This window comes from Cinclus cinclus, chromosome 1 (assembly GCF_963662255.1).
Source record: "Cinclus cinclus chromosome 1, bCinCin1.1, whole genome shotgun sequence".
Classification (NCBI taxonomy): domain Eukaryota; kingdom Metazoa; phylum Chordata; class Aves; order Passeriformes; family Cinclidae; genus Cinclus; species Cinclus cinclus.
Genome location: NC_085046.1, coordinates 151,096,870 through 151,123,568, shown reverse-complemented (window position 1 = coordinate 151,123,568; position 26,699 = coordinate 151,096,870). Strand labels below are relative to the sequence as shown.

Here is a 26,699-nt window from a genome sequence, read left to right as displayed (position 1 = left end):
CTTAAGACCCTCCCAAAAACCCAAAACCACTGTGAGGGAAACCCCAAAAGCTTCAGGACCCCACTTCACCACACTCCCTCATTCCAGGGACTCCCTAAACCACACCAAAGAGGCCCCCAAAACCCCCGAAATCACCTCAAAGACACCCCAGCACCCCCTAAATCACCTCAAAGACCCCCTCAAGGTATTCAGAGACACCCTAAAATCCCAAGGACCCGCCTAAACCAACCTCACCCCGATCTATAAAAAACCCAGGGACCTCCTCATACCCGAAAACCTTCCCAAGGACACCCCAAAACAAACCCAGGACCCTCCTCAGCCAACATCCCCCATTCCAGGACCACCCCCAAACCACCCTAAAGAACCCCCCGGCACCCCAAAACCACCCCAGGGACCCCCAAACCAGCCCCCTCCCCCCCTCCTCCCCCCATTTCCAGGGATTTCCCTCAGGGACTTCCCCCCCCTCACAAATTTCCCGCCGCGGCCCCTCAGGAGCACCTGGCTGCGTTTCCGCCGCCGTTCCCGCAGGAATTCCGCTTCCCAGCGCTTCAGCAGCACCTTCAGCTCCTGCTGCCGCTCCATGGCCGCGGGATCAGGGATCGGCATCGGGGTCTGGGATTCCGGGTCGTGGATTGAAACTGGGATCGGGGATCGAGGGAGGCACGGCCGCGACGCCCAAGTTGCCACAGAACGAATGGCGGTCCCACCAATCGTTAGCCAATAGAAAGGCAGTATTGAGTGATTGACAGCGAAGCGAGCAAATGGAAAGGCGGAATGTCAAAGCGTCCGCCCATGCCGTTCTTTAGGGAATTAGACTAAACAAAAGCAATGACAGACAGCTGTGAGAGCCTACGAAAAGTAAAGACCCTGCCTCCAGAGCGGGCCTCGCTCGCTGATTGGGTTCTGCAAGGCGCGGACACGGAAGTGCAGCTTCCGTACAGGCTGGGGGCGAGTTGGTGCTAAACGCCGGAGATGAGTGGGGGGCACCATGTAGGTGGGGGGGGAACCGGGGCCGGTTTTGGGAATCCCTCAGGTGACTTTACGGTGACTTGGAGTATTTGGAAATGTCTGTGGAAAAATAGAGATATTCGGTGAGTTTTGAGATCCTTGACGGGTTTTGGGGTTGCCCTGGTGGGAGCTTTCGTACCCTCTTTCTAGGGAGAAGCGCTGCGGATACACTCACAACACCGACCCCACTTTCTCCCACAACTTGCCTTTTTTTCTTCGGGATATCCTTGGATTCCGGGCTTCACAGGAATTCTCCCGTGGTGGTTCCTCATCTTTGGGGTGAAGCGTGTAAAAACTTTCTATAATCCAGAAAATGAGTCATAACAGTAGGTATGTATTTTTCAGCGCTGAGGTGCATGGGGGATAGCTCCTCCAAAAACACGCACACCTTTGGCGACCTGCGCCTCTCCTTTTATTCTCCACAAACTGGGACTACACAATACCCCTCCTACAGATTCATTGCCTATCGCCGCTTCATTCTGAAATGAACTCCTCGCCTCTTTGCCGCTGCGCTTTGTTCCTTTTTGGTTGCTCTGGTGGTCATCTGGGGGTCTTTGGGATGAAGGAAATCGTCCTCCTCTAGATGAAATTTTCACCTTGCCTCCCTGCCCACGCTCTCTTTTCCATCCTTTGTCATTTTCCGGACTTTGATACCAGTTTTCCAGGTTTCCGGGGTCTGAGGACCGCCTTATCCTGTGGTGCCTTTGTCCTTGCATCCTCTTTGCGCACTCTAACTCTTGATCTCACCTTGGGGCCTTGCTCTCCTCCTGTTCTTGTAAGCACCATCAATCACAGTAAAGGTACAGTTTTGTCAGCCCCCTTTTGGTCAAAGCAGTTCTGGATACTTGATTCTCAATTTCTCTGTCTCACGGATCCTCACACTTTCACCTAATTCCCGCAGCCCCCCAGAATCCATGGATTCCCTCGCTTTCCTCTGCGCCCGCTGCATTGTCGCCCACCACCCTCGTCTTGCCGTTCCTGCCCATCTCTATCCCATCCTTTTCCAAGTGGCATTCCTGGATGGGAGACCCCTGGTGCTGCGAGATTTGGTGGCCACTTGGCCTTTCAAAGAGCTCCTCTTGCAGCGGCTCCTTGGGCACCGCAAGTTGCTCCGGGATCATTCCTGCAAGGACTGCGTCCAGGCTGTCATCCAGGGTGTGATGGAGCAGCTCCAGCAGGATGTAGAAGAGCCCGGCTGCCATTCCAGGTGGGTTTTGGGAATTCCGCCAAGGCCACGACCTCCAATTCCTCCATCCATTCTCGTGGGTTTTCCTGACGGTTTATTCCCGTTTTCCCAGGCTGCGCGTGCTGGATATGATTGGACTCTCAAATTCCGTGACTGGCAACACGCCCGCTGGGTTGACCACCCCATTCATCACAGTTGTTTTGGCTAAGGCTTGCATGCAGGTGTCCAATCACCAGCAGAAATTCCAAAGGCATGGATCCCAGTGGCACAGAGGTCGCTCTGGAGCTGCCACAGCCGCTCCATGGCCCCCGGGCATGGACGTCCACACCGACCTGTGTATCAACACAAGTTCCTACAATACTGTGTGCAACGGGCTCCAGGCCGGAGCTGCCAGCCCACTACGCCTTAAGTGCCGCGAATTCAAAACAGAGTTCATTCCAGCATCTGAGATCGTGCCTTTGTTGGAATCTCTGGATCCATCCTGTTTGCGAAGGATAAATCTCCATGCCACCTGTTCAGGACTGAAGGGGCTCTTGGAGATCCTGCCGCACCTCTTGCGCTTCCCGCAGCTGTACAGTCTCAAGCTCGAGTACAGCAATGTGGACCTGAGGAACCAGACGGCAGAATCAGCCAACAAAATCCGTAGCATGTCCAGGCAGCTGGGAATGCTGCCCAGCCTCCGAGAGCTCAACCTGGGATCCTCCTGGCTTTCGGGGAATCTGCACCAGATCCTCTGGTGAGTTCCCCACAGAGCGGGGCCCTCCTGCGCTCTGCGGGAATTCCTAAGGGTTGGGCTCAGGGATGTTCGGGGTCTTTTCCAACCTGAGTGATCCTGTGGTTCCAGGCTTTCATTGTACCAATGTTCTCATGATTTCCAGTATTTTGTGACTCCAATGTCCCATAATTCCACAATCCCAGAATTCCATGATTCCAGGATTCTCAAAAGCTGGATGTCAGGATCTTGGAGGTCTTGTCCAACCTTAGCAATCCCATGATTCCAGGATTTTGTTTTGGCAGTATTCCCATGATGCCATGATTCCATTATCCCAGTAGTTCATGACTCAGTGTTTCCATTATCCCGTAAGATCATGATCCCAAAATTCCATGATTCCAGGATTGCCGAAGTTTGGGCTCGATGGTCCCTGAAAGCTTTTCCAACCTTAGTGATGCCAGATTCCCATGATCCCATTATCCCAATAGTCCAGGACTGCGTGATTCCATGATCCCATAATTCCTTAATCCCAGAAATCACAAAGATTTGACTTGATGATCCTGAAGCCTTTTCCAACTAGAATGGTTCCACGACCCCGTAACTCCACTATTCCACAATTCCCCATCTATAGGATCCCATAATCCCAGGACTTTCAAACCTTGAACTTGATGGTCTTGGAGATTTTGCCCAACCTCAGTGATTCCATTATTCCAAGACTCCATGACCCCTTAATCCCCAGATTTTCCGAAGTCAAACTGTATGGTCTTGGATACCTTTCCAACAACCTCAGCCATTCCATAAATCCATGATACCATCATTCCAAAATCCCAGGGTTTTCAGGTGTTGAACTTGATGTTCTTGGAGCTCTTTCTCTCACCCATCCCACAATCCTGCGATTCCATGGATTCAATAAAGGCTCTCATTCCCCCCATTTCCCCCAGGAATCCTGACATTCGCAGCTCCCACCAATCCTCCCTTTGGCTTCACCTCTCCCTCTTCCCTCCTGCCAGGGACCTCCGTGCTCCATTGGAAAGCTTGGAATTGAATGATTGCTCCCTCGTTCCCGCCGATCTCGCCTTCCTCTCCCAAAGCTTCCATGCTCCGGCCCTCAAAATCTTGGATCTGAGCCGCCTCAAAGTCTCCCAAGGCCTCCTGGAGCCGCTCCGGTGGCTCCTGGAGAAAACCTCGGCCTCGCTGCTGCACCTGACTCTCATGGCGTGCGAAATGACCGACTCCCACCTGGATGCGCTGATCCCAACGCTCCAGCGCTGCTCCCGCCTGCGCTTCCTGGACCTCTCTTACAATCCCCTGTCCATGGACGCGCTCAGGGATCTGCTCCAGAAAACCTTGGAGCTTCCAGATCTCCAGCTGGTCGTGTATCCTGAGCCCAAGGAGTGCTACCATATGGAATCATCAGGATTCACTTTAAATAGAAAGGTTGTGGATAAGGAACTTTTGGCGGCAGCTGCCGCCGAGATTTCCCAGCTCCTGGAGAATTCTGGGAGAAGCGACCTCGTCTGGACTTACGATCGCGACAACCACAGAGCTCCGGACTACTTCTCCTTGTGATTTGGGAAACCCTTGGAGGAGGGAAAATCTCGGAGCCTCCATCAAGAAAAAGCCACGCCACCTCCTTCCTGAAATCTGGGCATTTTCCACCTCATCCCACTGCATTTCTGCCTCATTCCAGTGGATTTTTCCTTTCATTTCGATGCTTTTCTATTGACAATTGAGAGACAGACGGGTACTACTGACTCGTGATCAGAATCCCAATTTTACTCTGAGCTACCTATGCTTATATCCCATTTTCAGGAGGGCTAGTAATTTTTTACTGCCTTCATTGGGTTAAAAATCACAGAGATAAACTTCACATTTCTACTTTGTTCCATCGTCTTCCCTCTCGCCAGTCTCGATCCAACCTCCTTGTAATCTTCCAAGCTCTGTTTGCTCTTGCCAAGGCATCGCGGTTATCAAACTGCACATGCTAATTCAATGCACAGCGCTGTCAGTCCCAGTTACTGCACTTTCCTGACTGCTTTTGTTGGTTTTCTGAACAGTTCCAATATTTTCACAGGTGTATTCGATTTTCTGCCATGTTCTGAGGTTTTTTCCATCCCATTCTGATATTTTCCCCTCATCTCCGTATTTTTCAGCCTCATCCCAGTGTTTTCCGCCATTTAATTACTTTTCCCCATGTTTTTTCAGCCCAGTTTTTTCTACTGATATTTTTATACATCGGCCCGGTATTTTCCCATCCCATTTCATGATTTTCCATCTCATCCTGGTGCTTTTTCTGCCAGGGTTGGCTTTGCACAGCCAATTTCCAGAAGGTTCTAGGGGCAGATTCCATGGGAAGCTTCCAGAAGCTTCTCCCGTGTTTGGCCAATCCTGTTGGGAACATAGGCAGTGCCTCTGGAGTAAGAATTGAGTCAGAGGAAACCAATCATAGCACAGCTGGAATTCTGGGTCAGGAATTTCAGAAAGGAACGACTCTGGAGATGATTCCAAGGTGCTGGTGTAGAAATTCCCAAAATTCTGTGGTGCATCCAATCCAAAGGGACCTCATCCTGGAGCTGCATCTTGGGAGGGACCTGTGGATCCATGAAAAGAGGAACAGGTTCCTGGCAGGAATCCAGCGAAGGAATAATACTTTGGAGCAGGATATTCTCGACATATTGACCCCTTGGAGAAGTCCAGGAGGAATTGTCTTCCCCAGGAATGACACAGTGGAGAAATCCATGGAAAACTCGCTGTGGGATGGATGGCCTTTCATTGGAAAATGCATTGAAAACTGACCTTGGGATGGATTGCCATTGGAGAAATCCATGGAAAACTCCCCTGGGATGGTCCCGGCTCCCAGCGCTGCTGGAGGCATTGAGGGAAAGCCGGGAAAGAGTGAACTGGGGGAGGGAAAAGCTGGGTTTGGGGTCTTGTTATCCTGTTCTGATCCCGTTGGAAATAAACTCATCCTCTCCCAGAGCCTGAGTGTGTCATGCCCGGATGGGATTTCCCGAGGGATCTCTCCCTGTCCTTTTTCCAGTTCATGCATCCTCTATGTTTTCCTTCATTTCCACCTCATTTCAGAGCTTTTCCACCAAACCCTGCTGGTTTTCTACCTCAGTTTGGCTGGTTTTCCATACTAGTGTTTTCCCACATTTCCCCAGCGTGTTTCTGCTTCATCATAGTGTTTTTCCCCTCTTTTTTTTCGTTTCCACCTCATTTTGGCATTTTCCTCTCATCCCATTCATTTTCTTTCTCTTTTTTTTTTTTTTTGCTTCTGCTACTCTCTTCCTTTCATTCTGCTGTTTTCCCCCTTCAATTTGGTATTCTGAGACTTATTTAGTTGTTTTCCACCTCATTTTGATATTTTACCCTCATTCTAGGGCTCTTCTCCTAATTCTAGTAGTTTTCCACCTCCTTTTCTCTTGCTTTTGTGTCATTTTATTGTGTGTGTGGTTTTTTTTGTTTTGTTTCTTGTTTTTTTTTTTCTTTTTCTCTTAACCCATTATTTTACCTCTCATCCTGGTATTTTTCCACCTCAATTTCTTATGTTTTGTCTCATCCCAGTTTTTTCCAACCAAGTTCTGGTGGTTTTCTGCCTCATTTTGGTGGGGATTTACCACATTTTACTGCGTATCCCCTCATTCTCATAGGTTTCCATCGCATTTTGGTTTTTAGAGGCTAACTCTTTGTTTTTTTGCCTCATGCTTGGAGATTTCCCACCTCATTTCCCTCTCTTCATCCCCATTTTGTTGTCTTCCCGCTCACTTTGGTATTTTTCCCCTCATTTTGGTATTTCCCTCCTCATCCCAATATTTTCCTGCCCCATTTTCCCATTTTTCCCCTCATCCCGCTGCTCCTCCCGGTGCCTGTGGGGCCCTGAGGGCCTGGAGGGGAAAATGGCGGGAAACGGAGATCGGGTGGGGGCACCTATAGGAGATCCATGAGGGCACGCAGCACCAGGAGCCACCTCTGGGCGATTTTTATGGGGTCCGCTGAGGCTCGATAGGGGTCCCAGACCCTATAGGGAAGCTCTGGAGGGTCTCTAGGGCGGACTGGAAGGTTCTATAGGGTCTGGAGATCCATAGGCGCCCCTATAGCGGCGGCACCAACCCCCGGGCCCTCTCCTTCCACTTCCGCTTCCCCCCGGAACCTTTTCACCGCCGCACCACCCGAGGTGCGCACACATTCCGGTCCCCCTCGCCCGGCCACTTCCGGGTGCCGCCGGTGGCGCTGCTGTCGCCTGTCGCGACAGGGAGGCGGCCCGGCCGTGTCGGGGGTCGCCGGTGGCTGTCGCCATGAGGGTGGGGGCGCTGCTGCGGCTCTGCGCGCTCCCGGGGCCCCGGTACCTGCAGGGGCAGCGGCCGGGGCCTGGAACCCGCGAGTGTTTTTATTCCGTGCATCACCATGGACAGCTCAGGGAGGATTGATGGATTTTTATTTTTCTCTGGTAGTTTTGAAGCACCAAAATCCCCAAAATACCCCCCAGACTCACTGCGGGTTTCCTGCAGAGCCTCCTCGATGTCAGCCTGGAAGAGAAAAATGGGCCAGAATTGGGGATTTGGGGATTATGCAGGATTTGGGGTTTTATTGGGATTTGGGATTTTTGGGGAGCATACGGGGTGCCTGGGACATGGGGTGATTATAGGATGTGGGGATTTTGGGATTTAAGGGATTTTGAATTTAAATTTTTTTTTAAGGTTTGGTGGTATGGCGTGGAATTTGGGATTTGGGGTTTTTGGGGGCATTTTGGGTGTTTGAAGGGATTTGAGATTTTTTGGGGGGATCTGGGCTTCTTTTGGATTTGATGGAATTCTCACAGAATTCACAGAATCACTGGCATGGAAGAGACCTTGAAGACCATCAAGTCCAACCCCTGCCCTAACACCTCAACTAGACCATGGCACCGAGTGCCACATCCAGTCTGTTTTTGAACACATCCAGGGATGGTGACTCCACCACCTCCCCGGGCAGACCATTCCAGTACTTGATCACTCTTTCCGTGTAAAACGTTGTCCTCATTTCCAATCTAATTTTGCCTTGACGAATCTTGAGGCTGAGACAATACAGATGTTATAATTCACGCCATCCCAATCAGAAGCCAACTCTTTCCTAATTCCAATACATTTAGAAGCGTTTCTTGGCCCATCAGCTTTTGTCACATCCTGCTGTCAAATGCCTTCAAGCCCATCCTCTACAATCACCCCTCGTGCCTTCCATTACAGCACATCTTCCACAGTTCTGTTTCTCCAAAGTATCCACTCTTATTTGCAAGGCCACCCTCTGAAACTTTTCTCTAGCTCCGTTTGTCTCTCCACAATACCTGTCCTACTCCACGGCATCTCTCATCTCCAAGCATTTCTTGTCTCCAAGGTCGCACACAGTGTGAGCCTTCTGGCAGGCCCTGAGAACTCTCTACAAATCCATTTCCCCCAGGCCAGCAGCGACAGGAGATGGTTCAGCTGTTCCCAGCGCAGCCCCCCGGAACCACTGCTCAGCTCCAACACTCCGGGCAGGAATGGGTCTGCACAGACTCATCCTTTTTGGAGGGTTCCATTTTGCTTACACGCACTTGTACCGACCGCAGTTTGCCACGGTGGAAAAACCGTTCCCAACACAAACCCCAAAACCAACCGGCCAATAGGAACACAGCAAACAACGCACAGCAAACCTCACGAGCAAGAAAACCTGCAGCCCTGCCTGCTCGCCCTGCCTGCGCCAACTGCAGCGCAAAAACTGCCGAGCCATGGCCCTGTTTGCCTGCTCCGGGTCACCGCGGGACACCCCAAAAAGCCCCGGGACCCCCCTAAAACAAACCTGCCCCATTCCAGGGAGTCCCAAAACAAGCCCTGCTACCCCCTCAGATGACAAAGCTACCCCAAACACACCCCCAGTGTCCTAAAAACCACTCTCAAGGACACCCCAAAAACCCCCAGTATCCCCCAAACCAGTGCCCTTCATTGCAGGGATCCCCAAATCACCCCAAAGACATCCTGCGGTTCCTGAAAACCAGCCTGAAAACACCCCAAAAGATTCAAGATCAACCAACTCCAAAACGGTCCCTTAGGCACCTCAAAATCTGAAGGATCCCCTCAACCATTCCAAGGACACCCCAAAAAGCCTCAACACCCCTCTAAACCAAACTCCCCTCATTCAAGGTGCCCCTCAACTACATTAAAGTCTCTCTCCCACTCCCTATAACAACGTCAGGGACCCCCAATATGCCTTCCCCATTCCAGGGACACCCCAAAAATCCCCACCAAACCTCCCCCATTCTAAGGTTTCCTTAAACCACGCCAAAAACACAAACTAGACAAAGGACACCCCAGAAAAACCAAGGATCCCCCTAAACCATCCTGGCCCCCATTCTAGGGACTCACAAAACCAAGCCAAGGACCCACTGAGCACCCCAAAAATCACTTTAAGGACACCCCAAGTGCATGAGGACCGCCCCTGAAACAACCCTCCTTATTCCCGTGATCCACAAACGACTTCAGTGTTTGTCTCAGACCCCCTAATACACCGTAGGGATCCCGAAAAATGCCCCTCCCCAGTCCAGGGAGACTCCCTAAACCCCCAGGACTCCTCCTAAAATAAACCTGCCCTAGTACAGGGACTCCCTAAACCAACCCAAGGACCCCAAAACCAGCTCAAGGACACCCCAAACATATCCAAGACCCCCCTAAACCAACCCAACCCCCGTTCCAGGACACCCCTAAAACACCCTTAAGACCCTCCCAAAAACCCAAAACCACTGTGAGGGAAACCCCAAAAGCTTCAGGACCCCACTTCACCACACTCCCTCATTCCAGGGACTCCCTAAACCACATCAAAGAGGCCCCCAAAACCCCCGAAATCACCTCAAAGACACCCCAGCACCCCCTAAATCACCTCAAAGACCCCCTCAAGGTATTCAGAGACACCCTAAAATCCCAAGGACCCGCCTAAACCAACCTCACCCCGATCTATAAAAAACCCAGGGACCTCCTCATACCCGAAAACCTTCCCAAGGACACCCCAAAACAAACCCAGGACCCTCCTCAGCCAACATCCCCCATTCCAGGACCACCCCCAAACCACCCTAAAGAACCCCCCGGCACCCCAAAACCACCCCAGGGACCCCCAAACCAGCCCCCTCCCCCCCTCCTCCCCCCATTTCCAGGGATTCCCCTCAGGGACTTCCCCCCCTCACAAATTTCCCGCCGCGGCCCCTCAGGAGCACCTGGCTGCGTTTCCGCCGCCGTTCCCGCAGGAATTCCGCTTCCCAGCGCTTCAGCAGCACCTTCAGCTCCTGCTGCCGCTCCATGGCCGCGGGATCAGGGATCGGCATCGGGGTCTGGGATTCCGGGTCGTGGATTGAAACTGGGATCGGGGATCGAGGGAGGCACGGCCGCGACGCCCAAGTTGCCACAGAACGAATGGCGGTCCCACCAATCGTTAGCCAATAGAAAGGCAGTATTGAGTGATTGACAGCGAAGCGAGCAAATGGAAAGGCGGAATGTCAAAGCGTCCGCCCATGCCGTTCTTTAGGGAATTAGACTAAACAAAAGCAATGACAGACAGCTGTGAGAGCCTACGAAAAGTAAAGACCCTGCCTCCAGAGCGGGCCTCGCTCGCTGATTGGGTTCTGCAAGGCGCGGACACGGAAGTGCAGCTTCCGTACAGGCTGGGGGCGAGTTGGTGCTAAACGCCGGAGATGAGTGGGGGGCACCATGTAGGTGGGGGGGGAACCGGGGCCGGTTTTGGGAATCCCTCAGGTGACTTTACGGTGACTTGGAGTATTTGGAAATGTCTGTGGAAAAATAGAGATATTCGGTGAGTTTTGAGATCCTTGACGGGTTTTGGGGTTGCCCTGGTGGGAGCTTTCGTACCCTCTTTCTAGGGAGAAGCGCTGCGGATACACTCACAACACCGACCCCACTTTCTCCCACAACTTGCCTTTTTTTCTTCGGGATATCCTTGGATTCCGGGCTTCACAGGAATTCTCCCGTGGTGGTTCCTCATCTTTGGGGTGAAGCGTGTAAAAACTTTCTATAATCCAGAAAATGAGTCATAACAGTAGGTATGTATTTTTCAGCGCTGAGGTGCATGGGGGATAGCTCCTCCAAAAACACGCACACCTTTGGCGACCTGCGCCTCTCCTTTTATTCTCCACAAACTGGGACTACACAATACCCCTCCTACAGATTCATTGCCTATCGCCGCTTCATTCTGAAATGAACTCCTCGCCTCTTTGCCGCTGCGCTTTGTTCCTTTTTGGTTGCTCTGGTGGTCATCTGGGGGTCTTTGGGATGAAGGAAATCGTCCTCCTCTAGATGAAATTTTCACCTTGCCTCCCTGCCCACGCTCTCTTTTCCATCCTTTGTCATTTTCCGGACTTTGATACCAGTTTTCCAGGTTTCCGGGGTCTGAGGACCGCCTTATCCTGTGGTGCCTTTGTCCTTGCATCCTCTTTGCGCACTCTAACTCTTGATCTCACCTTGGGGCCTTGCTCTCCTCCTGTTCTTGTAAGCACCATCAATCACAGTAAAGGTACAGTTTTGTCAGCCCCCTTTTGGTCAAAGCAGTTCTGGATACTTGATTCTCAATTTCTCTGTCTCACGGATCCTCACACTTTCACCTAATTCCCGCAGCCCCCCAGAATCCATGGATTCCCTCGCTTTCCTCTGTGCCCGCCGCATTGTCGCCCACCACCCTCGTCTTGCCGTTCCTGCCCATCTCTATCCCATCCTTTTCCAAGTGGCATTCCTGGATGGGAGAACCCTGGTGCTGCGAGATTTGGTGGCCACTTGGCCTTTCAAAGAGCTCCTCTTGCAGCGGCTCCTTGGGCACCGCAAGTTGCTCCGGGATCATTCCTGCAAGGACTGCGTCCAGGCTGTCATCCAGGGTGTGATGGAGCAGCTCCAGCAGGATGTAGAAGAGCCCGGCTGCCATCCCAGGTGGGTTTTGGGAATTCCGCCAAGGCCACGACCTCCAATTCCTCCATCCATTCTCGTGGGTTTTCCTGACGGTTTATTCCCGTTTTCCCAGGCTGCGCGTGCTGGATATGATTGGACTCTCAAATTCCGTGACTGGCAACACGCCCGCTGGGTTGACCACCCCATTCATCACAGTTGTTTTGGCTAAGGCTTGCATGCAGGTGTCCAATCACCAGCAGAAATTCCAAAGGCATGGATCCCAGTGGCACAGAGGTCGCTCTGGAGCTGCCACAGCCGCTCCATGGCCCCCGGGCATGGACGTCCACACCGACCTGTGTATCAACACAAGTTCCTACAATACTGTGTGCAACGGGCTCCAGGCCGGAGCTGCCAGCCCACTACGCCTTAAGTGCCGCGAATTCAAAACAGAGTTCATTCCAGCATCTGAGATCGTGCCTTTGTTGGAATCTCTGGATCCATCCTGTTTGCGAAGGATAAATCTCCATGCCACCTGTTCAGGACTGAAGGGGCTCTTGGAGATCCTGCCGCACCTCTTGCGCTTCCCGCAGCTGTACAGTCTCAAGCTCGAGTACAGCAATGTGGACCTGAGGAACCAGACGGCAGAATCAGCCAACAAAATCCGTAGCATGTCCAGGCAGCTGGGAATGCTGCCCAGCCTCCGAGAGCTCAACCTGGGATCCTCCTGGCTTTCGGGGAATCTGCACCAGATCCTCTGGTGAGTTCCCCACAGAGCGGGGCCCTCCTGCGCTCTGCGGGAATTCCTAAGGGTTGGGCTCAGGGATGTTCGGGGTCTTTTCCAACCTGAGTGATCCTGTGGTTCCAGGCTTTCATTGTACCAATGTTCTCATGATTTCCAGTATTTTGTGACTCCAATGTCCCATAATTCCACAATCCCAGAATTCCATGATTCCAGGATTCTCAAAAGCTGGATGTCAGGATCTCGGAGGTCTTGTCCAACCTTAGCAATCCCATGATTCCAGGATTTTGTTTTGGCAGTATTCCCATGATGCCATGATTCCATTATCCCAGTAGTTCATGACTCAGTGTTTCCATTATCCCGTAAGATCATGATCCCAAAATTCCATGATTCCAGGATTGCCGAAGTTTGGGCTCGATGGTCCCTGAAAGCTTTTCCAACCTTAGTGATGCCAGATTCCCATGATCCCATTATCCCAATAGTCCAGGACTGCGTGATTCCATGATCCCATAATTCCTTAATCCCAGAAATCACAAAGATTTGACTTGATGATCCTGAAGCCTTTTCCAACTAGAATGGTTCCACGACCCCGTAACTCCACTATTCCACAATTCCCCATCTATAGGATCCCATAATCCCAGGACTTTCAAACCTTGAACTTGATGGTCTTGGAGATTTTGCCCAACCTCAGTGATTCCATTATTCCAAGACTCCATGACCCCTTAATCCCCAGATTTTCCGAAGTCAAACTGTATGGTCTTGGATACCTTTCCAACAACCTCAGCCATTCCATAAATCCATGATACCATCATTCCAAAATCCCAGGGTTTTCAGGTGTTGAACTTGATGTTCTTGGAGCTCTTTCTCTCACCCATCCCACAATCCTGCGATTCCATGGATTCAATAAAGGCTCTCATTCCCCCCATTTCCCCCAGGAATCCTGACATTCGCAGCTCCCACCAATCCTCCCTTTGGCTTCACCTCTCCCTCTTCCCTCCTGCCAGGGACCTCCGTGCTCCATTGGAAAGCTTGGAATTGAATGATTGCTCCCTCGTTCCCGCCGATCTCGCCTTCCTCTCCCAAAGCTTCCATGCTCCGGCCCTCAAAATCTTGGATCTGAGCCGCCTCAAAGTCTCCCAAGGCCTCCTGGAGCCGCTCCGGTGGCTCCTGGAGAAAACCTCGGCCTCGCTGCTGCACCTGACTCTCATGGCGTGCGAAATGACCGACTCCCACCTGGATGCGCTGATCCCAACGCTCCAGCGCTGCTCCCGCCTGCGCTTCCTGGACCTCTCTTACAATCCCCTGTCCATGGACGCGCTCAGGGATCTGCTCCAGAAAACCTTGGAGCTTCCAGATCTCCAGCTGGTCGTGTATCCTGAGCCCAAGGAGTGCTACCATATGGAATCATCAGGATTCACTTTAAATAGAAAGGTTGTGGATAAGGAACTTTTGGCGGCAGCTGCCGCCGAGATTTCCCAGCTCCTGGAGAATTCTGGGAGAAGCGACCTCGTCTGGACTTACGATCGCGACAACCACAGAGCTCCGGACTACTTCTCCTTGTGATTTGGGAAACCCTTGGAGGAGGGAAAATCTCGGAGCCTCCATCAAGAAAAAGCAACGCCACCTCCTTCCTGAAATCTGGGCATTTTCCACCTCATCCCACTGCATTTCTGCCTCATTCCAGTGGATTTTTCCTTTCATTTCGATGCTTTTCTATTGACAATTGAGAGACAGACGGGTACTACTGACTCGTGATCAGAATCCCAATTTTACTCTGAGCTACCTATGCTTATATCCCATTTTCAGGAGGGCTAGTAATTTTTTACTGCCTTCATTGGGTTAAAAATCACAGAGATAAACTTCACATTTCTACTTTGTTCCATCGTCTTCCCTCTCGCCAGTCTCGATCCAACCTCCTTGTAATCTTCCAAGCTCTGTTTGCTCTTGCCAAGGCATCGCGGTTATCAAACTGCACATGCTAATTCAATGCACAGCGCTGTCAGTCCCAGTTACTGCACTTTCCTGACTGCTTTTGTTGGTTTTCTGAACAGTTCCAATATTTTCACAGGTGTATTCGATTTTCTGCCATGTTCTGAGGTTTTTTCCATCCCATTCTGATATTTTCCCCTCATCTCCGTATTTTTCAGCCTCATCCCAGTGTTTTCCGCCATTTAATTACTTTTCCCCATGTTTTTTCAGCCCAGTTTTTTCTACTGATATTTTTATACATCGGCCCGGTATTTTCCCATCCCATTTCATGATTTTCCATCTCATCCTGGTGCTTTTTCTGCCTGGATTGGCTTTGCACAGCCAATTTCCAGGAGGCTCCGGGCCAGATTCCATGGGAAGCTTCCAGAAGCTTCTCCCGTGTTTGGCCAATCCTGTTGGGAACATAGGCAGTGCCTCTGGAGTAAGAATTGAGTCAGAGAAAACCAATCATAGCACAGCTGGAATTCTGGGTCAGGAATTTCAGAAAGGAACGACTCTGGAGATGATTCCAAGGTGCTGGTGTAGAAATTCCCAAAATTCTGTGGTGCATCCAATCCAAAGGGACCTCATCCTGGAGCTGCATCTTGGGAGGGACCTGTGGATCCATGAAAAGAGGAACAGGTTCCTGGCAGGGATCCAGCGAAGGAATAATACTTTGGAGCAGGATATTCTCGACATATTGACCCCTTGGAGAAGTCCAGGAGGAATTGTCTTCCCCAGGAATGACACAGTGGAGAAATCCATGGAAAACTCGCTGTGGGATGGATGGCCTTTCATTGGAAAATGCATTGAAAACTGACCTTGGGATGGATTGCCATTGGAGAAATCCATGGAAAACTCCCCTGGGATGGCCCCGGCTCCCAGCGCTGCTGGAGGCATTGAGGGAAAGCTGGGAAAGAGTGAACTGGGGGAGGGAAAAGCTGGGTTTGGGGTCTTGTTATCCTGTTCTGATTCCGTTGGAAATAAACTCATCCTCTCCCAGAGCCTGAGTGTGTCATGCCCGGATGGGATTTCCCGAGGGATCTCTCCCTGTCCTTTTTCCAGTTCATGCATCCTCTATGTTTTCCTTCATTTCCACCTCATTTCAGAGCTTTTCCACCAAACCCTGCTGGTTTTCTACCTCAGTTTGGCTGGTTTTCCATACTAGTGTTTTCCCACATTTCCCCAGCGTGTTTCTGCTTCATCATAGTGTTTTTCCCCTCTTTTTTTTCGTTTCCACCTCATTTTGGCATTTTCCTCTCATCCCATTCATTTTCTTTCTCTTTTTTTTTTTTTTTGCTTCTGCTACTCTCTTCCTTTCATTCTGCTGTTTTCCCCCTTCAATTTGGTATTCTGAGACTTATTTAGTTGTTTTCCACCTCATTTTGATATTTTACCCTCATTCTAGGGCTCTTCTCCTAATTCTAGTAGTTTTCCACCTCCTTTTCTCTTGCTTTTGTGTCATTTTATTGTGTGTGTGGTTTTTTTTGTTTTGTTTCTTGTTTTTTTTTTTCTTTTTCTCTTAACCCATTATTTTACCTCTCATCCTGGTATTTTTCCACCTCAATTTCTTATGTTTTGTCTCATCCCAGTTTTTTCCAACCAAGTTCTGGTGGTTTTCTGCCTCATTTTGGTGGGGATTTACCACATTTTACTGCGTATCCCCTCATTCTCATAGGTTTCCATCGCATTTTGGTTTTTAGAGGCTAACTCTTTGTTTTTTTGCCTCATGCTTGGAGATTTCCCACCTCATTTCCCTCTCTTCATCCCCATTTTGTTGTCTTCCCGCTCACTTTGGTATTTTTCCCCTCATTTTGGTATTTCCCTCCTCATCCCAATATTTTCCTGCCCCATTTTCCCATTTTTCCCCTCATCCCGCTGCTCCTCCCGGTGCCTGTGGGGCCCTGAGGGCCTGGAGGGGAAAATGGCGGGAAACGGAGATCGGGTGGGGGCACCTATAGGAGATCCATGAGGGCACGCAGCACCAGGAGCCACCTCTGGGCGATTTTTATGGGGTCCGCTGAGGCTCGATAGGGGTCCCAGACCCTATAGGGAAGCTCTGGAGGGTCTCTAGGGCGGACTGGAAGGTTCTATAGGGTCTGGAGATCCATAGGCGCCCCTATAGCGGCGGCACCAACCCCCGGGCCCTCTCCTTCCACTTCCGCTTCCCCCCGGAACCTTTTCACCGCCGCACCACCCGAGGTGCGCACACATTCCGGTCCCCCTCGCCCGGCCACTTCCGGGTGCCGCCGGTGGCGCTGCTGTCGCCTGTCGCGACAGGGAGGCGGCCCGGCCGTGTCGGGGGTCGCCGGTGGCTGTCGCCATGAGGGTGGGGGCGCTGCTGCGGCTCTGCGCGCTCCCGGGGCCCCGGTACCTGCAGGGGCAGCGCCCGGGGCCTGGAACCCGCGAGTGTTTTTATTCCGTGCATCACCATGGACAGCTCAGGGAGGATTGATGGATTTTTATTTTTCTCTGGTAGTTTTGAAGCACCAAAATCCCCAAAATACCCCCCAGACTCACTGCGGGTTTCCTGCAGAGCCTCCTCGATGTCAGCCTGGAAGAGAAAAATGGGCCAGAATTGGGGATTTGGGGATTATGCAGGATTTGGGGTTTTATTGGGATTTGGGATTTTTGGGGAGCATACGGGGTGCCTGGGACATGGGGTGATTATAGGATGTGGGGATTTTGGGATTTAAGGGATTTTGAATTTAAATTTTTTTAAGGTTTGGTGGTATGCCGCGGAATTTGGGATTTGGGGTTTTTGGGGGCATTTTGGGTGTTTGAAGGGATTTGAGATTTTTTGGGGGGATCTGGGCTTCTTTTGGATTTGATGGAATTCTCACAGAATTCACAGAATCACTGGCATGGAAGAGACCTTGAAGACCATCAAGTCCAACCCCTGCCCTAACACCTCAACTAGACCATGGCACCGAGTGCCACATCCAGTCTGTTTTTGAACACATCCAGGGATGGTGACTCCACCACCTCCCCGGGCAGACCATTCCAGTACTTGATCACTCTTTCCGTGTAAAACGTTGTCCTCATTTCCAATCTAATTTTGCCGTGACGAATCTTGAGGCTGAGACAATACAGATGTTATAATTCACGCCATCCCAATCAGAAGCCAACTCTTTCCTAATTCCAATACATTTAGAAGCGTTTCTTGGCCCATCAGCTTTTGTCACATCCTGCTGTCAAATGCCTTCAAGCCCATCCTCTACAATCACCCCTCGTGCCTTCCATTACAGCACATCTTCCACAGTTCTGTTTCTCCAAAGTATCCACTCTTATTTGCAAGGCCACCCTCTGAAACTTTTCTCTAGCTCCGTTTGTCTCTCCACAATACCTGTCCTACTCCACGGCATCTCTCATCTCCAAGCATTTCTTGTCTCCAAGGTCGCACACAGTGTGAGCCTTCTGGCAGGCCCTGAGAACTCTCTACAAATCCATTTCCCCCAGGCCAGCAGCGACAGGAGATGGTTCAGCTGTTCCCAGCGCAGCCCCCCGGAACCACTGCTCAGCTCCAACACTCCGGGCAGGAATGGGTCTGCACAGACTCATCCTTTTTGGAGGGTTCCATTTTGCTTACACGCACTTGTACCGACCGCAGTTTGCCACGGTGGAAAAACCGTTCCCAACACAAACCCCAAAACCAACCGGCCAATAGGAACACAGCAAACAACGCACAGCAAACCTCACGAGCAAGAAAACCTGCAGCCCTGCCTGCTCGCCCTGCCTGCGCCAACTGCAGCGCAAAAACTGCCGAGCCATGGCCCTGTTTGCCTGCTCCGGGTCACCGCGGGACACCCCAAAAAGCCCCGGGACCCCCCTAAAACAAACCTGCCCCATTCCAGGGAGTCCCAAAACAAGCCCTGCTACCCCCTCAGATGACAAAGCTACCCCAAGCACACCCCCAGTATCATAAAAACCACTCTCAAGGACACCCCAAAAACCCCCAGTATCCCCCAAACCAGTGCCCTTCATTTCAGGGATCCCCAAATCACCCCAAAGACCCCCCAGTTCCTCAACACCACCCAAAGACCGCAGGACCAACCACCCCAATGTCCCCCCAGACACCCCAAAACCTGAACGACCCCCTCAGTCAGTCCAAAGACACCCCAAAAAGCCTCAGCAACCCCTAAACCAAACTCCCCTCATTCCAGGGACCGCTAAACCACCTCAATGTCTCTCTCAGATCCCCTAAAATACTGAAGGGACCCCCAAAATGCCCCCCCCAATTCCACGGACATGCCAAAAAGACTCAGGACCCCCTTAAAACAAACCTGCCCCATTCCAGGGATACCCTAAACCACCCAAAAACCTCCTCAGACCCCAAAACCACACCAAAGACACCCCAAGCACCCTAAAAAACCACTGTGACAGACACGCCAAATACCCCCAGTACTCCCCCTGACCAGTGCCCCTCATTGCAGGGATCCCAAACCACCCCAAAGACCCCCCGGGTACCCCAAAAACACCTCAAGGTCTCCCCCTCAACCAACCCAAGAGCACACCGCAAACCCCAGGACCTCTTAAACCAATCCCACTCATTCCAGGGATCCCCTAAATACCCCAAAGACACTCTCAGACCCACTACAACGCCTCAGGAAGCTCCAAAAATGACGACACCCGTTCCAGGGACTCCCCAGTATTGCTCAGAAGTCCCCTCAACAAAACCTGCCCCATTCCATGGCCTCCCAAACCCGGCCCAAAGACCACAAAACGGACCGAAGGACACTCGAAAAGTCCACAGACCGTCCTCATCCAACTCCACCCATTCCAAGACCTTCCAAAGCCACCCTCAAGCCCCCTCCAGCCCCCAAAACAAGCCGAAGGCCACCCCAAAAAACCCAGGACCCCCCTAAACCAACCCAACCCCATTCCAGGGATTCCCAAAACCAAGCCAAGGACCCCCTCAGCACCCCAAAAATCACTCCAAGGACACCTCTAAAGCCGCAGGATCCCCTTAAACCAGATCCCCCGTCATTTCAGTGATCCCCAAAACACCTCAATGTCTCTCTTAGAACCCCTAAAACACTGCAGGGACGCCCAAAAATGCCCCTCCCCATTCCACGGACACCCCAAAAAGCCCCAGGACTCCCATAAAACAAACCTACCCATTCCAGGGACTCCCTAAACCAAGCCAAGAACTCCAAAACCAGCTCAAGGACAACCCCAAAATATCGAGGACCGCCCTAAAAAAACAACCCCCATTCCAGGACACCCTAAACGACACTAAACACCTCCCCAGCACCCCTTAAAACAACTCTGAAGGAAACCCCAAAAAAAGGAATAAGGATAAAGGAAAAAGGATAAAGAAACCCCCTAAACCAAACTCCCACATGCCAGGGATCCCCTAAACCACCCCAATGACGCCCCCAGCACCCCAAAACCACCCTAAAGACCCCCACACCCCGCTTCTCCCCCCCCCCCCCCCACTTCCAGGGATTCCCCTCAGGGACTTCCCCCCCCTCACAAATTCCCGCCGCGGCCCCTCAGGAGCACCTGGCTGGGTTTCCGCCGCCGTTCCCGCAGGAATTCCGCTTCCCAGCGCTTCAGCAGCACCTTCAGCTCCTGCTGCCGCTCCATGGCCGCGGGATCAGGGATGGGCATCGGGGTCTGGGATGAGGGATCGGGGTCTCAGGTGGCGATCTGGGATCGGGGATCTGAGACTGAGGGAGGCTCGGCCGTGACCCCACAGTCCCCTCGGTGGGAACCACTTCCCGCTGCCGAGGAGCGTCAGTCAATAGGAAAGCAGGGATTAGTGATTGACAGTAGGATGAGCCAGTAAAAACACAGAGTGTAAAACACGACGGACTTGAACCAGTGAGAATTTAAAGTCGCAATGCCAGACAGATACAAGGCCCAATTAGAGAAAGTGTACCCACCTCCATTGTGGCTCTCGCTCGCTGATTGGTTGTTCTCACCCGCAGACACGGAAGTGCAGCTTCCGTACAGACTGCATGGGAGTTGGGTGCTAAGGGCGGGGATGAGTGGGGGTCGCCATGTTGGAGGGAGGGCGGCGGCGCCGGTTTTCGGGTTCCCTGAGGTGACGTTGAGATAAATGGAGATCTCTGCGGGAAATTCGAGATTCACGGTTAGCTTTGGAATCCTTGACAGGTTTTGTGTTGCCTCTGGTGGGTGGCGGTGAGGAGTACGGTCGAACCTTTTTTAAGGGAGCAGCGCTGCGGTTACCCCACCAACACCGCCCCCACCTTCTCCCACAGCTTCCCTTTGCTTCAGGATATCCTTGGATTCCGGGTTTCGCAGGAATTCTGTCCCGGTGGTTTCTCATCCTTGGGGTGAAGCGCAGAAAATATATAACCCAGAAAATTAGTCATAGTAATAGGTATGTATTTCTTCAGCGCTGAGGTGCATGGGGGATAGCTCCTCCAAAAACACGCACACCTTTGGCGACCTGCGCTTCTCCTTTTATTCTCCACAAACTGGGACTACACAATACCCTCCTACAGATTCATTGCCTATCGCTGCTTCATTCTGAAATGAACTCCTCGCCTCTTTGCCGCTGCGCTTTGTTCCTTTTTGGATGCTCTGGTGGTCATCTGGGGGTCTTTGGGATGAAGGAAATCGTCCTCCTCTAGATGAAATTTTCACCTTGCCTCCCTGCCCACGCTCTCTTTTCCATCCTTTGTCATTTTCCGGACTTTGATACCAGTTTTCCAGGTTTCCGGGGTCTGAGGACCGCCTTATCCTGTGGTGCCTTTGTCCTTGCATCCTCTTTGCGCACTCTAACTCTTGATCTCACCTTGGGGCCTTGCTCTCCTCCTGTTCTTGTAAGCACCATAAATTACAGTAAAGGTACAGTTTTGTCAGCCCTCTTTTAGTCAAAGCAATTCTGGATCTCTGATTCTCAATTCTCAATTTCTCTGTCTCATGGGCCCCCTCCAATTTCTCCTAATTCTTACAGGACCCTCAGAATCCATGGATTCCCTCGCTTTCCTCTGCGCCCGCATCATTGTCACCCACCACCCTCTTCCAGTCCTTCCAGATGATCTCTATCCCCTCCTTTTCCAAGTGGCATTCCTGGATGGAAGACCCCAGGTCCTGAAGGATTTGGTGGCCACTTGGCCTTTCCGAGAGCTCCACTTCCAGCGGCTCGCTGGGCACCGCAAGCTGCTCTGGGATCATTCCTGTGAGGACTGCGTCCAGGCCGTCATCCAGGGTGTGGTGGAGAAAGTCAAGCGGGAGCTGGAAGAGCCCGGCTGCCATTCCAGGTGGATTTTGGGAATTCTGTGGCCACAACCTCCAATTCCTCCATCCATCCTCATGCATTTTGCTGATGGCTCATTCCTTTTTTTCCAGCCTGCATGAGCTGGACATGACCGGACTCCCAGATTCTGTGCCTGGCCGCACTCCTGCTGGGTTGACCACCTCGTTCATCACGGATATTTTGGTCAAGGCTTGCGTGGAGGTGTCCAAGCATAAGCTGGAATTGCAAAGGCGCAAATCCAGGCGGCACAAAGGCAGCTCTGGAGTTGCCAGGGCTTCGGCCGCTCTGCGGCTCCCGGGCGTGGATGTCCTCGCCGACCTCTGTACTGCTAAATGCTCTTATGAGACCCTGCGCAAGGTGATCCGGGCCAGAGCCACCGGCCCGCTGCGCCTCAAGTGCCGCGAATTCCAAGCAAAGCAACTTCCCCCATACAAGATCGTGCGTTTGTTGAGATCTCTGGATCCATCGCGTGTGAGGAGGGTGAATATCTACTTATCTTTTTCAGGATTTAAGGAGCTCTCGTTTATCTTGCCACACCTCTTGCGCTTCCCACAGCTGCGCAGCCTCCAGCTGCAGGTCAGAGGCGTGGGCCTGCAGCAGGTAACGCCGGAATTGGCCATCAAAATCCGCAGCGTGTCCAGGCTGCTGGGAATGCTGCCCAGCCTCCGAGAGCTCAACCTGGGATGCTCCAAGATCTCTGGGAATCTGCACCAGCTCCTCTGGTGAGTCTGCCACGAAGTGCAGCCATCCGGCACTCTGGGGGGATTGCTAAGGGTTGTGCTCAGGGATATTCGGGGTCTATTCCAAGCTGAGTGATCCCCTGGTTCCAGGCTTTCACTGTCCCAATGTTCCCAGGACTGTGTGATCCCAATAGTTCGTGGCTCCATTGTCCCATAATTCCATGATACCAAATTTGTCAACAGCTAAACTTCAGAATCGTAGAGGTCTTTTCCAACCTTAGAGATCCCATGATTCCAGGATTTCGTTTTGCTAGAATTCCCATGATGCCATGATTCTGTTATCCTAGTCATTCATGACACAACGTTTCCATTATCCCATAAACTCATGATCCCAAAATTCCAGGATTCCAGGGTTCCCACCGTTTGGCCTCAATGGGTCTTGAGGGTCTTTTCCAGCATCAGAAATCCATTGATTCCAGGAATTCATGATTCCAATGTTACCATGATTCCATGATTCTGTTACCCAATAGTTCATGACTCAATTATTCTGTCATCACAGAATTCCATGATCCCAAAATTCCAGGATTCCCAAAGGCTGAACCTCAGAATCTTGGAGATTGCCTCCAATCTTCATTACCCCCTGATTCCAGGATTTCAATATCCCAATATCCCCATGATTCCATTATTCCAGTCCTTGATTCCAGAATTCCCAAAGTTTGGGCTCGATGGTCCCTGAGATCTTTCCAACCTTAGTGATCCCAGGTTCCCATGATCCCATTATCCCAATAGTCCAGGACTCCATCATTCCATGATCCCATAATTCCTTGATTCTGGGATTCCCAAGGGTTGGACTTGATGATCCTGAAGCCTTTTCCAACTAGAACAGCTCCATGACTTCATAACTCCACAATTCCCGGGCTCCATGACCCCATAATCCCAGGATTTTCAAGCCTGAACTTGATGGTCTTGGAGATTTTGCCCAGCCTCAGTTATTGCATTATTCCATGACTCCATGACCCCATAATTCTAAAACCCCAGGATTTTCTGACGTGAAACTTCATGGTCTTGGATACCTTTCCCAACCTCAGCCATTCCATAACTCCATGATCCCATCTTTCCAAAATCCCAGGGTTTTCGTTGTTCAACTCGATGTTCTTGGAGATCTTAGATCTCTCTCTCTCCCCCATCCCACAATCCCATGATTCCACGGATTGAATCACATCTGTCATCTCCCCCATTTCCCCCAGGAATCCTGACATTCGCAGGTCCCACCAATCCTCCCTTGGGTCTCACCTCTCCCTTTTCCCTCCTGCCAGGGACCTTCAAGCTCCATTGAACAGCTTGGAATTGAATGATTGCTCCCTCGTTCCCGCCGATCTCACCTTCCTCTCCCAAAGCTTCCATGCTCCGGCCCTCAAAATCTTGGATCTGAGCCACCTCAAAATCTCCCAAGGCCTCCTGGAGCCGCTCCAGCTGCTCCTGGAGAAAACCTCGGCCTCGCTGCTGCACCTGTATCTCTCAGGATGCGACATGGCCGACTCCCACCTGGACACGCTGATCCCGACGCTCCAGCGCTGCTCCCGCCTGCGCTTCCTGGACCTCTCTTACAATCCCCTGTCCATGGCTGCACTCAAGAATTTGCTCCAGAAAACCTTGGAGCTTCCGTATCTCCAGCTGGTCGTGTATCCTGAGCCCAAGGAGTGCTGCCATATGGAATCATCAGAATTGGGCGTTATTAAAAAGGTTGCAGATAAGGAACTTTTGGCGGCAGCCGCCGCGGAGATTTCCCAGCTCCTGGAGAATTCTGGGAGAACCGACATCGTCTGGACTTACGATCGCGATAACCACAGAGCTCCGGACTACTTCTCCTTGTGATTTGGAAAACCCTTGGAGGAGGGAAAAGCTCAGAGCCTCCATCAAGAAAAAGCCACGCCACCTCCTTCCTGAAATCTGGGCATTTTCCACCTCATCCCACTGCTTTTCTGCCTCATTCCAGTGGATTTTTCCTTTCATTTCGATGCTTTTCTATTGACAATTGAGAGACAGACGGGTACTACTGACTCGTGATCAGAATCCCAATTTTACTCTGAGCTACCTATGCTTATATCCCATTTTCAGGAGGGCTAGTAATTTTTTACTGCATTCATTGGGTTAAAAATCACAGAGATAAACTTCACATTTCTACTTTGTTCCATCGTCTTCCCTCTCGCCAGTCTCGATCCAACCTCCTTGTAATCTTCCAAGCTCTGTTTGCTCTTGCCAAGGCATCGCGGTTATCAAACTGCACATGCTAATTCAATGCACAGCGCTGTCAGTCCCAGTTACTGCACTTTCCTGACTGCTTTTGTTGGTTTTCTGAACAGTTCCAATATTTTCACAGGTGTATTCGATTTTCTGCCATGTTCTGAGGTTTTTTCCATCCCATTCTGATATTTTCCCCTCATCTCCGTATTTTTCAGCCTCATCCCAGTGTTTTCCGCCATTTAATTACTTTTCCCCATGTTTTTTCAGCCCAGTTTTTTCTACTGATATTTTTATACATCGGCCCGGTATTTTCCCATCCCATTTCATGATTTTCCATCTCATCCTGGTGCTTTTTCTGCCAGGATTGCCTTTGCACAGCCAATTTCCAGGAGGCTCCAGGGCCAGATTCCATGGGAAGCTTCCAGAAGCTTCTCCCGTGTTTGGCCAATCCTGTTGGGAACATAGGCAGTGCCTCTGGAGTAAGAATTGAGTCAGAGGAAACCAATCATAGCACAGCTGGAATTCTGGGTCAGGAATTCGAGAAAGGAACAACTCTGGAGATGATTCCAAGGTGCTGGTGTAGAAATTCCCAAAATTCTGTGGTGCATCCAATCCAAAGGGACCTCATCCTGGAGCTGCATCTTGGGAGGGACCTGTGGATCCATGAAAAGAGGAACAGGTTCCTGGCAGGAATCCAGCGAAGGAATAATACTTTGGAGCAGGATATTCTCGACATATTGACCCCTTGGAGAAGTCCAGGAGGAATTGTCTTCCCCAGGAATGACACAGTGGAGAAATCCATGGAAAACCCGCTGTGGGATGGATGGCCTTTCATTGGAAAATGCATTGAAAACTGACCTTGGGATGGATTGCCATTGGAGAAATCCATGGAAAACTCCCCTGGGATGGCCCCGGCTCCCAGCGCTGCTGGAGGCATTGAGGGAAAGCCGGGAAAGAGTGAACTGGGGGAGGGAAAAGCTGGGTTTGGGGTCTTGTTATCCTGTTCTGATCCCGTTGGAAATAAACTCATCCTCTCCCAGAGCCTGAGTGTGTCATGCCCGGATGGGATTTCCTGAGAGATTTCTCCCGATCCTTATTGCAATCCATGAATCCTCTATGTTTTCCTTCATTTCCACCTCATTTCAGAGCTTTTCCACCTAACCCTGCTGGTTTTCCCCCTCGTTTTGGCAGGTTTTGCATCCTGGTGCTCTCCCACATTTCCCCAGTTTTTTTTCTGCTTCATCCCCGTGTTTTTCCACCTCATTTTTCTGTTTCCCTCTCATTTTGCAATTTCCCCCTCTTCCCATTCATTGTCCGTTCATTCTGGGGTGTTTCCCCTTTATTTTGATCATATCTCACGTTCTTGTGGGGTCTTTTTGCCATAACCTAGTATTTTCCCCTCACCCTGGTGTTTGTCCAACTCGTTTTAGTACTGTGAGCCTTACTCTGCTGGATTCCACCTCATTTTGTTCTTTTCCCCTCATCCCCTTTCCACCACCCTCCCACCCCACCCCTCCCATTCTGGTGTTTTTCTCCTCATTTCGGTCGTTTTCCACCTCATTATGCTTATGGGGGTTTCTTTGGTTGTTTCTTTGTTTGTTTTTTTGGTTTTTTTTTGCTTTACTCAATATTTTAGGATTCATCCCGGTGTTTTTCCCACCTCGACTTCTTATGTTTTGCCTCACAACAGTGCTTTTCTGCCTTAATTTTGGGGGCCTTTTACCCTACTACAGTGGTTTTCCCCCAATCTCAGCGGTTTCCCATCTAATTTCGTTATTTTGAGCCTTACTCTGTTGGTTTTTTGCCTCATGTTTGCCATTTTCCCATCTCAGTTCCCTCTTTCATTCCCATTTTCGAGTTTTCCAGCTCGTTTTGCTATTTCCCCCCTCACTTTGACATATTATCCATCATTTTGGTGTTTTCCCCTTCATCCCAATATTGTCCTGCCTGACTCTGTTGTATTTTGCCCCTTCATTTAACGTGTTTTCTCCTCATCCTGTTATTTCTCCAACCCATCCCTGCTGTTTTTCCACC

At 51.1% G+C, this 26,699-nt stretch overlaps 4 protein-coding genes across 4 annotated transcripts in view; all 4 read left to right on the top strand.

The window, feature by feature from the left end:
* Positions 1-26,699, top strand: part of LOC134043772 (leucine-rich repeat-containing protein 14-like) — a 62,179-nt gene that overhangs the window by 27,986 nt on the left and 7,494 nt on the right. The window lies entirely within an intron of this gene.
* On the top strand, positions 581-5,885 carry LOC134048317 (leucine-rich repeat-containing protein 14-like). The gene is made up of 5 exons (XM_062500031.1): positions 581-712; positions 878-935; positions 1,918-2,215; positions 2,307-2,930; positions 3,917-5,885. The coding sequence occupies exons 1-5, from the start codon at positions 581-583 to the stop codon at positions 4,473-4,475; spliced, it is 1,671 nt and encodes a 556-aa protein (XP_062356015.1). The 3' UTR covers positions 4,476-5,885.
* On the top strand, positions 10,211-14,414 carry LOC134048210 (leucine-rich repeat-containing protein 14-like). Its single transcript, XM_062499841.1, has 5 exons — positions 10,211-10,342; positions 10,508-10,565; positions 11,548-11,845; positions 11,937-12,560; positions 13,547-14,414. The coding sequence occupies exons 1-5, from the start codon at positions 10,211-10,213 to the stop codon at positions 14,103-14,105; spliced, it is 1,671 nt and encodes a 556-aa protein (XP_062355825.1). The 3' UTR covers positions 14,106-14,414.
* LOC134051308 (leucine-rich repeat-containing protein 14-like) lies at positions 20,776-25,707 on the top strand. Its single transcript, XM_062504984.1, has 4 exons — positions 20,776-20,859; positions 21,439-21,745; positions 21,834-22,463; positions 23,738-25,707. Exons 2-4 carry the CDS (start codon positions 21,453-21,455, stop codon positions 24,294-24,296), a joined length of 1,482 nt encoding a protein of 493 aa, XP_062360968.1. The 5' UTR covers positions 20,776-20,859; positions 21,439-21,452; the 3' UTR covers positions 24,297-25,707.